Consider the following 14634-nt stretch of genomic DNA (forward strand, 5'->3'; position numbering starts at 1 on the left):
AAGGATCCCGACTCCGAAACTCTCCAATGTCGCTTGGCGGGAGGTTGGCGGTGGGACCGCGGAGGTAGGAACCACCGTCTTCCCCTTTCTTTTCCTCATCCAGAGGTCGGGGAGAGAAATCCTCTCACTAGCGCAGTGTTAGGTCTCTGGAGCTTCGAGACCACACAACCGTTTCTGACGCCATCTTGATTCCTATGGAAGCTGTTTGACAGAAGAACACGTACAGAATTGCAGAGTTTGCAGGTGGAAACTACCCCTCCTCCTCCGGAACCCAGGAAATATGTTCAAGGATTGAACTTGTGTGTAGTTTCCAAGGTTGGCTGTGCCTGTGTACCTTCTTCCCACACTGGAAAGGAAACCGGTTTCAATGGGGCTTTCGTCATGGGGAAAGCACCTGTTAACTCATGAAGTGTACCTACGAAAATTACTCTCTAAAAGCAAGATATTAGCACATGTTTTGGGTGGGATTGTGCATGAGCTCTTCTGCACGTTTGTTGTATGGCTCCCCTTATACCCTTTCTGCCCTCTTTAGTCCTTTTCTGCCTCTCGTCTTACTATTCCCCCAGTCCACCCATCCTGTCTGGAATCCATCCGCCACTCTTCTTTCTTGTCCCATCCCTTTGGAATGCCCTTCCTTCAGACCAGCAGAAGAAAGGAGGTGTTTATGCCCCTGTACAAGTCGTTGGTGAGGCCTCACCTGGAGTATTGTGTTCAGTTTTGGAGGCAGTATCTTGCTAAGGATGTAAAAAGTATTGAAGCGGTGCTGAGAAAAGCTACAAAATTGGTATGAGATTTGTGTAGACGTACGAGGAGAGACTTGTTGACCTGAACGTGTATACCCTGGAAGAAAGGAGAAATGGGTGATATGATACAGACGTTCAAATATCTGAAAGGTATTAATCTTTCTCCGAGGACAAGCAGGCTGCTTGTTCTCACGACTGGGTTGACGTCCACGGCAGCCCCCACCAACTGGAACAAAAACTTTGCGGGCAGTCCCGCACGCAAGGCACGCCCACCGCGCATGCGCGGCCGTCTTCCTGCCCATGCGCGACCGTTCCCACTCAGTTTTTTTCGATTCCGCGCTGGAGAGAGACGTTATCGTCTCTCTCTCTGTCAGCCCCGGAAACCGGATCGCGGCCTAGCCGTGAGTTTTTTTTTCTCTGAGTTTTGCTCTCCTTTGTACGCGTTCGCGTTTCTTTTTCCTCCCCCCCCCAAAAAAAGAGAAGTTTGTCCCCTCGTCGTCTTTAGCCGCGGGGGCGCCTTGTTGCGGCCTTGTGGCCGCGCGGTCGTTTCTTTTTGGGTGTGCTTTTCACCGTCACCATAGACAACTTTGATTTCGCCGACGCAATTTTTCCGTCGATGTCCTCGAAGGTCCCGAGCGGATTCAAGAAGTGTGGTCGGTGCGGCCGGCAGATCTCGCAAACCGATACCCACGCTTGGTGCCTCCAGTGCCTTGGGCCGGAGCATAATACCAAGACATGCACCTTGTGTCTCGGCTTGTGGAAGCAGACAGGTGGCGAGGCAAGTTCTTCGGGACCGTCTTTTTGGAACTTGCGCTGGCTGCTCGACGTCATCGGTGTCGACGGTCGGATCTTCGGTACCGATGTCGACGAAATTGGCACCGATGATGGCACCGACCCCAGGAGTACAGGTACCATTGGCCCGCCGGTCTGTCGGCGAGCGGCCACGCGGGCAATCTGCCCCGGACACTCCCTCTACCCAGGGCCTTCGGGACTGAACCCTGTCAGACCCGATTCCTCGAGGCCGGGGGGGGGGGGGGGTTCTACCTCCTCTTCATCTCTACCACCCAGCGCCGATGACGGGCACCGAAAGAAAGCAAAAAAGCACCGTCATCGGTCGCCCACGGCACATGGGACCGCCAGCCCCGGTGCCTCTAGAGATGACTCGACGCCGAGGAAGCGGCAGTGCCGAGATGAGCGTTCCACCTAGGTCAAAGAGGTGTCGCTGCGTCAGTCCATGGGTGCTTCGGTACCGTCTCCTGGACCCGAGCAGCTTCCGGCACCGACACCCACACCGGCCCCCCTGCCTTTCCCGACAGCGGGCCTTGACGAGTGCCTCTAAGCCATTCTTCCAGGGATTCTGGAAGGGCTGATGCACCAGGCTTTGCCGGCACTGGGGGTGCTTGCGCCCCCGGCGTCGTTGATGGAGGCGCCGGTGTGCTCCAGCCCGATGCCGAGGCCTCCGACACCGACGCCGCTTTCGGTACCTGTGTTGACAGCCACACAGGTGGAATCCCTGTCGACGTCGATGGAGGGAGCTTCATCCCTGCCGGCGCGGGAGTCCACCGCTCGACGCCACCATCGAGGACATGGTTACTCTCAGTCGAGACGGGCCCGGTTCAGGTCAGAGCTGCAAGAGCTCATGTCCGACACTGAGGAAGAGGCCTCGTGGGGGGAGGAGGAGGACCCCAGATATTTCTCCTCAGAGGAGTCTGAGGGCCTTCCCTCCGACCCCACTCCTTCACCGGAGAGGAAGCTCTCGCCTCCTGAGAGCCTCTCCTTTGCCTCCTTCGTCAGGGACATGTGTATTTGCATTCCCTTTCCCGTGGTCTCTGTGGATGAGCCGAGGGCTGAGATGCTCGAGGTCCTCGACTATCCATCACCTAGAGAGTCTTCCACGGTGCCTTTGCACAATGTCCTCAAAGAGACACTGCTTCGGAACTGACTGAAGCCCTTATCTAACCCCACCATCCCCAAGAAAGCGGAGTCCCAATACAGGATCCACTCTGACCCAGAGTTGATGCGGCCCCAATTGCCTCATGACTCGGCAGTCGTGGACTCTGCTCTCAAGAGAGCACGGAGTTCGAGGGATACCGCCTCGGCGCCCCCGGGGCGGGAGTCTCGCACTCTGGACTTGTTTGGGAGGAAGGCCTTGGCGGACCTGGTCGACAAGCTCCCGCCGGAGCAGTCCAGGCCTTTTCAGGAGGTGGTCAAGCAGCTGAAGGTGTGCAGAAAGTTCCTGTCCAGGGGTATCTATGACACCTGTGATGTGGCATCCCGAGCTGAGGCCCAAGGTATAGTGATGTGCAGACTCTCCTGGCTGCGTGCCTCTGACCTGGACAACCGCACCCAGCAACGACTGGCGGATGTCCCTTGCCGGGGGGATAACATCTTTGGTGAGAAGGTCGAGCAGTTGGTGGACCAACTACACCAGCGGGAAACCGCTCTCGACAAGCTCTCCCACCGGGTGCCTTCAGCATCCACCTCAGCAGGTGGACGTTTTTCCCGGGCAAGGCAGGCTGCACCCTACGCCTACAACAAGCGTAGGTACACCCAGCCGGCCCGATGGCCTCCTCAGGCACAGGGACAGTCCCAGCGCGCTCGTTCCCGTCAACAGCGTGCACCTAAGCAGCCCCCTGCGCCTCCACAGCAAAAGCCGGGGACGGGCTTTTGACTGGATCCACGGGAACATAGCCGCCATCAAAGTGTCCATACCGGACGGCCTGCCGGTCGGGGAGAGGTTGAAAGTTTTTCACCAAAGGTGGCCTCTGATAACCTCCGACCAGTGGGTTCTCCAAATAGTGCGGTGCGGATACACCCTGAATTTGGCCTCCACTCCACCAAATTGCCCGCCGGGAGCCCAATCCTTCAGCTTCCATCACAAGCAGGTACTTGCAGAGGAACTCTCCGCCCTTCTCAGCGCCAATGCGGTTGAGCCTGTACCACCCGGGCAGGGATTCTATTCCAGGTACTTCCTTGTGGAAAAGAAAACAGGGGGGATGCGTCCCATCCTAGACCTGAGAGGCCTGAACAAATACCTGGTCAAAGAAAAGTTCAGGATGCTTTCCTTGGGCACCCTTCTACCAATGATTCAGAAAGACGATTGGCTATGTTCCCTGGATTTAAAGGACGCTTATACTCACATCCCGATACTGCCAGCCCACAGACAGTATCTCAGATTCCGTCTGGGAAAACGGCACTTTCAGTATTGTGTGCTGCCCTTTGGGCTCGCCTCTGCCCCACAGGTGTTCACGAAGTGCCTCGTGGTGGTCGCGGCGTATCTACGCAAGCTGGGAGTGCACGTGGTCCCATATCTCGACGATTGGCTGGTCAAGAACACCTCAGAGGCAGGGGCTCTCCGGTCCATGCAGTGCACTATTCACCTCCTGGAGCTGCTGGGGTTTGTGATAAATTACCCAAAGTCCCATCTCCAGCCAGTCCAATCTCTGGAATTCATAGGAGCTCTGCTGAATTCACAGATCAACCTCCTGGAGCTCCGAGCGGTCTGGAATGCACTAAAGGCCTTCAGAGATCGGCTGTCCTACCAAATTATCCAAATTCGGACAGACAATCAGGTTGCAATGTATTACATCAACAAGCAGGGGGGCACCAGATCTCGCCCCCTGTGTCAGGAAGCCGTCGGGATGTGGCGTTGGGTCTGCCAGTTCGGCATGCTTCTCCAAGCCACATACCTGGCAGGCGTAAACAATAGTCTGGCCGACAGACTGAGCAGAGTCATGCAACCGCACGAGTGGTCGCTCCATTCCAGAGTGGTACGCAAGATCTTCCGAGAGCGGGGCACTACCTCGGTGGACCTTTTCGCCTCTCAGACCAACCACAAGCTGCCTCTGTTCTGTTCCAGACTACAGGCAAATGGCAGGCTAGCGTCAGATGCCTTTCTCCTCCATTGGGGGACCGGCCTCCTGTATGCTTATCCTCCCATACCTTTGGTGGGGAAGACCTTACTGAAGCTCAAGCAAGACCACAGCACCATGATTCTGATAGCGCCTTTTTGGCCCCGTCAGATCTGGTTCCCTCTACTTCTGGAGTTGTCCTCTGAAGAACCGTGAAGATTGGAGTGTTTTCCGACTCTCATTTCGCAGAACGACTGAGCGCTTCTGCACCCCAACCTTCAGTCTCTGGCTCTCATGGCCTGGATGTTGAGGGCATAGATTTTGCTTCATTGGGTTTGTCTGAGGGTGTCTCCCGGGTCTTGCTTGCCTCTAGAAGGGATTCCACTAAAAAGAGTTACTTTTTCAAGTGGAGGAGGTTTGTCGTCTGGTGTGAGAGCAAGGCCCTAGAACCTCGTTCTTGCCCTGCACAGAACCTGCTTGAATACCTTCTGCACTTATCAGTCTGGTCTCAAGACCAACTCAGTAAGGAGTCACCTTAGTGCGATTAGTGCTTACCATCATCGTGTAGAGGGTAAAGCCATCTCTGGAGAGCCTTTAGTAGTTCGATTCATGAGAGGCTTGCTTTTGTCAAGGCCCCCTGTCAAGCCTCCTGCAGTGTCATGGGATCTCAACGTCGTCCTCACCCAGCTGATGAAACCTCCTTTTGAGCCACTGCATTCATGCCATCTGAAGTACTTGACCTAGAAGGTCATTTTCTTGGTGGCAGTTACTTCAGCTCGTAGAGTCAGTGAGCTGCAGGCCCTGGTAGCTCATGCTCCGTATACCAAATTTCATCATAACAGAGTAGTACTCCACACTCCCCCAAAGTTTCTGCCAAAGGTGGTGTCTGAGTTCCATCTTAACCAGTCAATTGTCTTGCCAACATTCTAACCCAGACCACATACCCGCCCTGCTGTACGTCAGTTGCACACATTGGACTGCAAGCGAGCGTTGGCCTTCTATCTGGAGCGGACACAGCCCCACAGACAGTCCGCCCAATTGTTTGTTTCTTTCGACCCCAATAGGAAAGGGGTCGCTGTCGGGAAACGCACCATCTCCAATTGGCTGGCAGATTGCATTTCCTTCACTTACGCCCAGGCTGGGCTGGCTCTTGAGGGTCATGTCACGGCTCATAGTGTTAGAGCCATGGCAGCGTCAGTGGCCCACTTGAAGTCAGCCACTATTGAAGAGATTTGCAAGGCTGCGACGTGGTCATCTGTCCACACATTCACATCACATTACTTCCTCCAGCAGGATACCCGACGCGACAGTCGGTTCGGGCAGTCGGTGCTGCACAATCTGTTTGGGGTTTGAATCCAACTCCATCCTCCAGGACCCAATTTTATTCTGTTCAGGCTGCACTCTCAGTTAGTTGTTCTTCGTAGGTCAATTTCTGTTATACCCTCGCCGTTGCGAGGTTCAGTTGACCTGGGTTCTTGTTTTGAGTGAGCCTGAGAGCTAGGGATACCCCAGTCGTGAGAACAAGCAGCCTGCTTGTCCTCGGAGAAAGCGAATGATACATACCTGTAGCAGGTGTTCTCAGAGGACAGCAGGCTGATTGTTCTCACCTACCCTCCCGCCTCCCCTTTGGAGTTGCGTTTTACTCATTCTTTGCTTGTCATTCAACTGAGCGGGAACGGTCGCGCACGGGCGGGAAGACCGCCGCGCATGCACGGTGGGCGTGCCCTGCGTGCGGGACCACCCGCGAAGTTTTTGTTCCGGTTGGTGGGGGCTGCCGTGGACGTCAACCCAGTCGTGAGAACAATCAGCCTGCTGTCCTCGGAGAACACCTGCTACAGGTATGTATCATTCGCTGCAAGCAAATTTTTTCCAGAGAAGGGAAGGCGAAAGAACTAGAAAACATGAAATGAGGTTGAAGGGGGGCAGACTCAAGAAAAATGTCAGGAATTATTTTTTCACGGAGAGTGGTGGATATTTGGAATGCCCTCCCTCGGGAGGTGGTGGAGATGAAAACGGTAACAGAATTCAAAAATGCGTTGGATAAACACAAAGGAATCCTGCTCAGAAGGAATAGATCTTCAGAAGCTTAGCAGAGATTGGGTGGCATCACTGGTGGTTGGGAGGCGGGCTAGTGGTGGGCAGACTTCTACAGTCAGTGCCCTGATAATGGCAGGGACAAATCAATGTCAGGTATGCATATAAAGTAGTACATAGGAGTGTATCTTGTTGGGCAGACTGGGTAGACCATACAGGTCTTTCTCTGCTGTCATCTACTATGTTACTATATTATATGTTACTCCATGATCACCATCTCTCCCCTGTTTTTTCCATCATGTATTTCCAGCATTTTGTCCTCTCAAACACATCTCTCTCTCTCTCTCTCCCCCAGCAAATCTTCCTGTGCTTCTGAACCCTCCCCCCTCATGATCCCCATTCTCTCTCCCTCTTTCTCCCAACAACTCTTACTGTGATTCTGAGCTCTCTACCCTGTGGTCCTCATTCTCCTCTTTCTCCCAACCACTATTCCTATGCTTCTGAACCCTCCTCTCCCCTCTCCGCAGTTCTCATTCTCTCTCTTCCAAATCTTTTCCTTCTGAACCCTCACCACCGTTCCCCTGTGGTCTGCATTCTGTGTTGTCTCTTTTCTTATACCTGCTCCTCTCGGCCATCCGACTTTTCTTCAGGGCTTCAGTGTCTATGCCCATCACACCATATTGATCCCCAGTCCATCAGGAAAGGAAGCTTCCTTAGTGCATCAGAGGTTCTTGGTGCCTTGATGACCTTTCTCAGGTCTGACCAAGAAGTCAGATGTTTGAGGCAGGCAGAGACACAAACATCTCCCGTTGTGCACTTTTTTATGAATCTGAATCTGAGCGCTCCTGGGCATCTGAAGAACCAGGGGTCTTATCAGAGGAGGAATGCACTGGTCTTCCTTCAGATCCCTCCCTACTACACAAGAGATGTAAATCTCCCCCAGAAGAGTTCTCATTCATTGAGTTTATTAGGGAGATGGCTAAGGCCATCCCATTTTCTTTAGAGATGGAGGAGGAACCCAGGACTGAAAGATTAGATATCCTCCAATTCTTCAAAACCCCCGTCCCCAAGTGGAAGCTGTGACTGTGCATGTTCACAAAATCCTGAAGAAAGTAGAGATAAGAATGTGGGAGCTTCGCTTTTCTGTACCACCTATTAATAAGAAGGTCAAATTTATACATAGTCCAAAAGGCTTCAGGATTTGAGAAACTGCAGCTTCCTTATGATTTTGTGGTGGAATTGGGAGCTCATGTAGATGGGTTCCACACAAGGTCTGTGGTCTGCTCAGAAAAAGTTTCATCATATAAACTTCCTAGAGCCAAGAGCGAACTGGAGCACTCTAAGGGCTTTCAGAGATGGGTTATTAAATTATTCTAATTCAGACAGACAACAAGGTTCATACAGGGAGGGAGGAACAGGTTCATACTTCAGGAATGTGGAAGTAGGCCATCTTGCGAGGGATGTCTCTCAGAGCCATGTATCTGGCATGGAAAGACAATTGGTGGGCAGACTGATTCTGCAACCACATGAATGGTCTCTGGGTAAGAGTGTTGCCTGGAAGATTTTTTGAGTGGGGCACCCCTCCGATAGATCTTTGGATCTTCCTACCACTTGGTTCTGCTCCAGACTAGGATCATATGGCAGACTAGTCTTGGATGCCTTCCTTATTCATTTGAGGAGGGAAGGAGGGAATTCCTTCTTGAATACATCTTATAGCAAAAACTCTTCTGAAACTCAATTGGGATCGAGGGACCAAGAATTTTGGTTTCTTCCTGTTCTGAAGCTTTCCTTCAGTGAACCATGGGGACTGGAATTATTTTCTAACACCCATAACTCAGGATCAATGACCCTACTATATCTGACCTTCAGTCCTTTAGCCCTCATGGCTTGGATGTTGAGAGAGTAGTGGATTTCTTCAACTTGCCTGATAGAGTGTCTAATGGCTCTGTTGGATTCCAAAAGTTTTTACTAGGAGGTCTTAGTTTTAAATCAATTTGTTGACTGATGTGAGGGTGAGATCCTAAGTCCGTTTTCCTGTCCTACAGGTGGGACCTGGGTCACTGCCGCCCAGGTCCCACCTGGGCGGCAGTAACCATCAAACGGTTTGGTTTGATATGACGGTTGAAGAGGAGGGCGGCCACTCAAAACTCAAAGTCCTGGATTTCAAGCTTGCTGACTTTAGCAAAATGGGGGAATACCTAAGGAAGGAGCTGACGGGCCGGGAGGACGTTCGAGAGGTGGAAGGACAGTGGTCCAGGCTGAAGGAAGCTATAAATAGGGCCACAAACCTTTATGTAGGAAAGTAAATAAAAGCAAGAGAAAAAGGAAACCGATATGGTTCTCCAAGCAAGTGGCTGAGAAAATAAAGGCTAAAGAGTTGGCGTTCCAGAAATACAGAAAAACTCAAGATGAGGAACACGGGGAGGAATATCGGAGGAAACTGAAAGAAGCCAAGAGAGAGATACGTCTTGCGAAAGCGCAAGCGGAAGAACAAATGGCTAGAAATGTAAGGAGGGGTGTCAAAAATTTCTTCAGGTATATTAGTGAAAGTAGAGTGACTAAAAAGGGAATTGTGAGACTAAAAGATACTGCAAACCGCTATGTAGATAATGATGAAGAAAAGGCAAATTTGCTAAATAGATACTTTTGTTCTGTTTTTACTGAAGAAAATCCGGGAGAAGGACCGCGATGGTCTGGCAAAAGTTCATTTGAGAATGGAGTGGATATAGCACCGTTCACAGAAGAGAGTGTCTATGAACAACTTGAAAAGCTAAAGGTGGACAAAGCCATGGGACCGGATGGGATCCACCCCAGGATATTGAGGGAGCTCAGAGAGGTTCTGGCGGGTCCTCTTAAAGATTTGTTTAATAAATCCTTAGGAACGGGAGAGGTTCCGAGGGATTGGAGAACGGCGGAAGTGGTCCCTCTTCACAAAAGTGGTGATAGGGAAGAAACTGGAAACTACAGGCCGGTAAGCCTCACTTCTATTATTGGAAAAGTAATGGAAGCGATGCTGAAGGAAAGGATAGTGAATTTCCTGGAAGAAAATGAGCTGCAAGATCCGAGACAACATGGTTTTACCAAAGGGAAATTGTGCCAAACGAATCTCATCGAATTCTTTGATTGGGTGACCGGAGAATTGAACCATGGACGTGCTATAGACGTAATCTACTTAGATTTCAGTAAGGCTTTTGACACGGTTCCCCACAGGAGGCTCTTAAATAAACTGGATGGGCTGAAGATGGGACCCAAAGTGGTGAACTGGATTAGGAACTGGTTGATGGACAGGCGCCAGAGGGTGGTGGTGAATGGAGTTCGCTCGGAGGAGGGAAAGGTGAGTAGTGGAGTGCCTCAGCGATAGGTGCTGGGGCCGATTCTGTTCAATATATTTGTGAGTGACATTGCCGAAGGGTTAGAAGATAAAGTTTGCCTATTTGCGGATGATACTAAGATTTGTAACACAGTGGACACCCGGGAGGGAGTGGAAAACATGAAAAAGGATCTGAAAAAGCTAGAAGAATGGTCTAAGGTTTGGCAATTAAAATTCAATGAGAAGAAATGCAAAGTGATGCACTTAGGGAGTAGAAATCCACGGGAGGCGTTTGTGTTAGGCGGGGAGAGTCTGCTAGGTACGGACGGGGAGAGGGATCTTGGGGTGATAGTGTCTGAGGATCTGAAGGCGACGAAACAGTGTGACAAGGCGGTGGCCGTAGCTAGAAGGTTGCTAGGCTGTATAGGGAGAGGCGTGACCAGCAGAAGAAAAGAGGTGTTGATGCCCCTGTACAAGTTGTTGGTGAGGCCCCATCTGGAGTATTGTGTTCAGTTTTGGAGACCGTATCTTGCTAAGGATGTAAAAAGATTTGAAGCAGTGCAAAGAAAAGCTACGAGGATGGTATGGGATTTACGTTACGTATACTGGGCGGACTTATACGGTCTGTGCCCTGAAAAAGACAGGTACAAATCAAGGTAAGGTATACACAAAAAACTAGCACATATGAGTTTATCTTGTTGGGCAGACTGGATGGACCGTGCAGGTCTTTTTCTGCCATCATTTACTATGTTACTATGTTACTTTCTACATATCTGAGTCAGGTCTTAAGACCAACACTGTTAGGGTTCACCTTAGTGCAGTTGTCATTTATAAAGTAGAAGTTAAACCCATCTCTGCTTAGTCTTTAGTTGTTCGCTTTATGTAGGGCTTACTTCTACTGAAGCCCCCCCCCCCCCCCCCATCAAACTGCCTGCAGTGCGGTGAGACCTCATCACTTTAACCCATCTGATGAAAGCTTCTTTTGAGATACTAGATATCTGTCCACCTGAAGTTTTTGGTGGCTGTCACTTTCACCCACAGGGCCAGTGAACTCCAAGCCTTAATAGCTGATGTACCTTATACATTTGTTGATCTTGAATACACATCTTAAGTTCCTTCCCAAGATAGTATCAGCATTTCTTCGTAACCAGTCACTTGTTCTGTCAAAAATGTTTTCTAAAACCTCTTGCCCATAAAGGTGGAAGTGCGCTTTATACTTTGGACTACAGAAGAGACTTGGCCTTCCATCTGAGTGGACTAAAGTCCATAGAAAGTTCTTCCAGTTTAGCTTTTATTTCAAACTGGCTAGCAGACTGCATTTCCTTAACTTATGCCAGGCTAGGCTGATTCTTTAGAGGATAAGGTTGCAGATCACGATGTTAGACCTGTGGCTGCGTTAGTAGCTCACTTTAGCTCAGCCTTCATAGAGGAAATTTGCAGAGCTGCAATGTGATCTTCAGTTCACATATTCATATCACAATGTTTGGAACAGGACTTCTGATGTGACAGATAGTTTGGCCAACAGTTTTCCAGAATTTATTTGGGGTTTAGAATCCAATAGCACCCTCCTAGGCCCATTTATTTATGTTCCAGGCTGCCCAGGGGTGTGCTGGTAAATTGTTAACAGGGGACTCTCTCTCGCCAGCAAAGTAAGAGAATTCAGGAGGGGCCTAAGCCCACATTTTGGGATCCATTTGTTAAAGTAGCCATGGAGAACCGGCTCCCAAAATTCTTAAAAACTTAACAAACGGCTCTCGAGAGCCTGCTCCAGCACACCACTGAGGCTGCCTCCCCCCCCCCCCCCCCCCCAAAAAAAAAAAGGTTCATAAGGCTATCTTTAATATGCTTCATAACCTTTTTTTTTTTAAATTGTAGGCAGCCTTCAGCAAGGGAATCTCATATGTGAGGATATATCCTTGTACTCGGGGAAAAAAAAACAAAGAATCTCTTTTGCTAAAGTTTATGTTTTGGGCTTAATGCGCTATAAGGCAGGATTTTAACGCAGGCAAGTCCAAAACTAATGCTTTATCAAGAAGGGGTGTTCCCAATATTTTTTATTTTAGGTTGTGTGTTAACATTTAGATAAATACATGGTACCTGTTCCCGGTTAATGTAGAAGCACTATGGGGACCTTTTACAAAGGTGCGCTGAAAAATGGCTTGCAGTAGTGGCGCGGGTTTTGGGCGAGTGCCGATCCATTTTTTTAGTGCACCTGTGCAAAAGGCCTTTTTAAAATTTTTGCTGAAAATGGATGTGCAGCAAAATGAAAATTGCCACACATCCATTTTAGTTCTGAGACCTTACTGCCAGCCATTGACCTAGTGGTAAAGACTCACGCAGTAACAGGGTGGTAATCACCTACGCGCGCCAAATGCCACTTGGCATGCGTCCATTACGTGTGATCAGAAATAAAAAATATTTTTCAGGTATGTGCGCCAAAAATGAAATTACCGCAAGAGCCATGTGGTCGTCAGACAGTAACTCCATTTTGGTGCACGTTGGCTGCGCGTAGACGCTTACGTGGCTTAGTAAAAGGACCCCATGTGCTCCCTATGTAGGAAGCAATAAACAGTCTGAGTAAACTCTGTTAGCCAGTTAATGTGTGGTAAATGTAATGTGCTAGCTGGTAACAATTCCATATCCACTCTTTGCCCATACCATACCCCACTGACAAAAGAAATTCTGAAACATTCAGTAACTCACAGCGTGATGCGCAGAAACATGCAAACTACCGTAAATCTTAACACAGTTTTGTGGTAGCCTGTTTCTATGAATTAATTGTATAAATGCTTAATATCCTTCAGTAAAAGGGCCCCAAATTACTTATCTGTAGCAGGTGCTTTCCATTAGACGGCAGGATACATATTATATACTTCCCACCTCCCCTAGAAATTGAATGGTGTTGGTGAGATACTCAACTGGCTAAATTCCATTTGACAGTATGAACTGTCAAAGGTTTTTACAAAGCTCTCCAGAGCTGTTCCTGTGCAGGGCTTCATTGGATGTCATCACTTACATCCTGAGAAAACACCTGCTACAGTTAAGATACTTTGGGCTCTGTTTACTAAGGTGTGTTAGTGTGTTAAACACATGCTAACCGTGTAGATGCCCATAGGAATGTTATGGGCATCTATACGGTTAGCGCATGCTAAAAAAGCTAATGCACCTGTAGTGCATCTTAGTAAACAAGGCCCTTTGTTTTCTGTATGTATAGCTGTTACATGCTAAAAAAATATTAATAAAATCACTTTCCTGGCCCTCCCTCAGTACCTTTGTATCCAAACTTGTGTAATTTTCCTCTGTTTTTATTTTAAACTTATTTTATTATTTCAGAGAAATAATGTAAAAAATGCAAGATCCATCTTGATTTAGATTGCAGTTTAATATTAAACTATATTTATACTTTTATTGATTGACAGAATAGAGGCCAAGTTGGCACACTGGTATGTTACAGGCCTAAGACAGCAAGATATTGTGCCCTCTCTCGTGGCTTCTATTGGAGGAACTGAATCATCCCTGCTTAGCATTCAGTTTGAGATCAATCCAGAGGACAGCACTGTTGATCAGCTACTTGTTTTGCAGTCTCAGGCTGTGGAGATTATATATGATGCTGTAAGTATAGCTGATTAACATAGCTTTAACCTATCTTTAACCAATCTCTAACAGATGTAAAGTGATTAAATTATCTTTGTTTTCTACATATAATTTTTTGTTAGTAGTCTACAGTAGTACAATTTTGTTCTCTTTTGCTAGAGTCATATGCTTCACAAGTGGGTGACGCCGATCCGTGCCACCCCGGTCTGGCATTTTGCCAAAGCTAAAAAGAGAGCTTTGTGGAGCGCGAGCGCCTTCCTACCTATCATGCGAACGTGGTCTCCTCAGTTCTCTTTTTTGCACATGAGGAGAAGGTGCTGTTTTTTTGCCCTCCCCTCATTTGTCTGGTCTGAGAGCTTTTTTGTGCCTTCCAGCTGTATTTTTTCTTGTTTTCTTTGTGGCTTCTCTTATAGGACCTCTTTTTTTAACCTTCCTTTAGTTTCTTAAAATTCAGTTTGCCCGGTTTTAAGTTTGTTTATTTTTTTCGCGTCATTGGGCCGATTTTAGGCCCTGACTTTTGGCTGGATCTTTTTCTCTCCATGCCTTGCCCCTTTTTTTTCAGTCACCATTGAGTCATTTGATTTAGCCGGCAGTTTTCCCATCCATGTCCATGAAGACTCCCAGCAGCTTCAAGCGCTGTAACCGGTGTAATCGGACTGTCTTGGGAAAGGACACCCATTCTTGGTGTCTGCAGTGTCTTGGGCCCGACCATAGCCCTGCGAACTCTGTTCTCTGTCGTCACATGAAGAAGAGGACCCAGCTTTCCCAAGAGGCTCAGCGAGAGAGAATTTTTGGTGCCAAGTCTGGTTCCTTGGCATCGAGGTCAGAGGTGTCATCAATGTTGAGCTTTGCACTGGCATCGGGAACGTTGGTAAGCATGGCTGCTTCTAGACCCTTAGATACTGGGAGCATTGAGGCATCAAGTGGGTCTCCACTTGTCCGAGGCCGCCTGCTGTGCAGGCCCCCCAGGACAGTCCATCTTTGGACCCGACCCCTAGGCGCTATGAGGTTTCGATGTCGGCACCGAGGAGCCTTGGTGATGTTCTTCAGGTGATGGCTAAGAAGCATCGTCATCGATGCATGGTGCTGGGAGCTCTGGGGA

General features: G+C 49.1%; 1 protein-coding gene across 1 annotated transcript in view; it reads left to right on the forward strand.

The window, feature by feature from the left end:
- Nucleotides 1-14634, forward strand: part of VPS13C (vacuolar protein sorting 13 homolog C) — a 992635-nt gene that overhangs the window by 205342 nt on the left and 772659 nt on the right. Inside the window, exon 18 of the mRNA XM_030188422.1 lies at nucleotides 13358-13550. Coding sequence (XP_030044282.1) covers nucleotides 13358-13550 — 193 coding nt within the window. The remainder of the gene's footprint in view (nucleotides 1-13357; nucleotides 13551-14634) is intronic.

This window comes from Microcaecilia unicolor, chromosome 1 (assembly GCF_901765095.1).
Source record: "Microcaecilia unicolor chromosome 1, aMicUni1.1, whole genome shotgun sequence".
In the NCBI taxonomy this organism is placed as follows: Eukaryota; Metazoa; Chordata; class Amphibia; order Gymnophiona; family Siphonopidae; genus Microcaecilia; species Microcaecilia unicolor.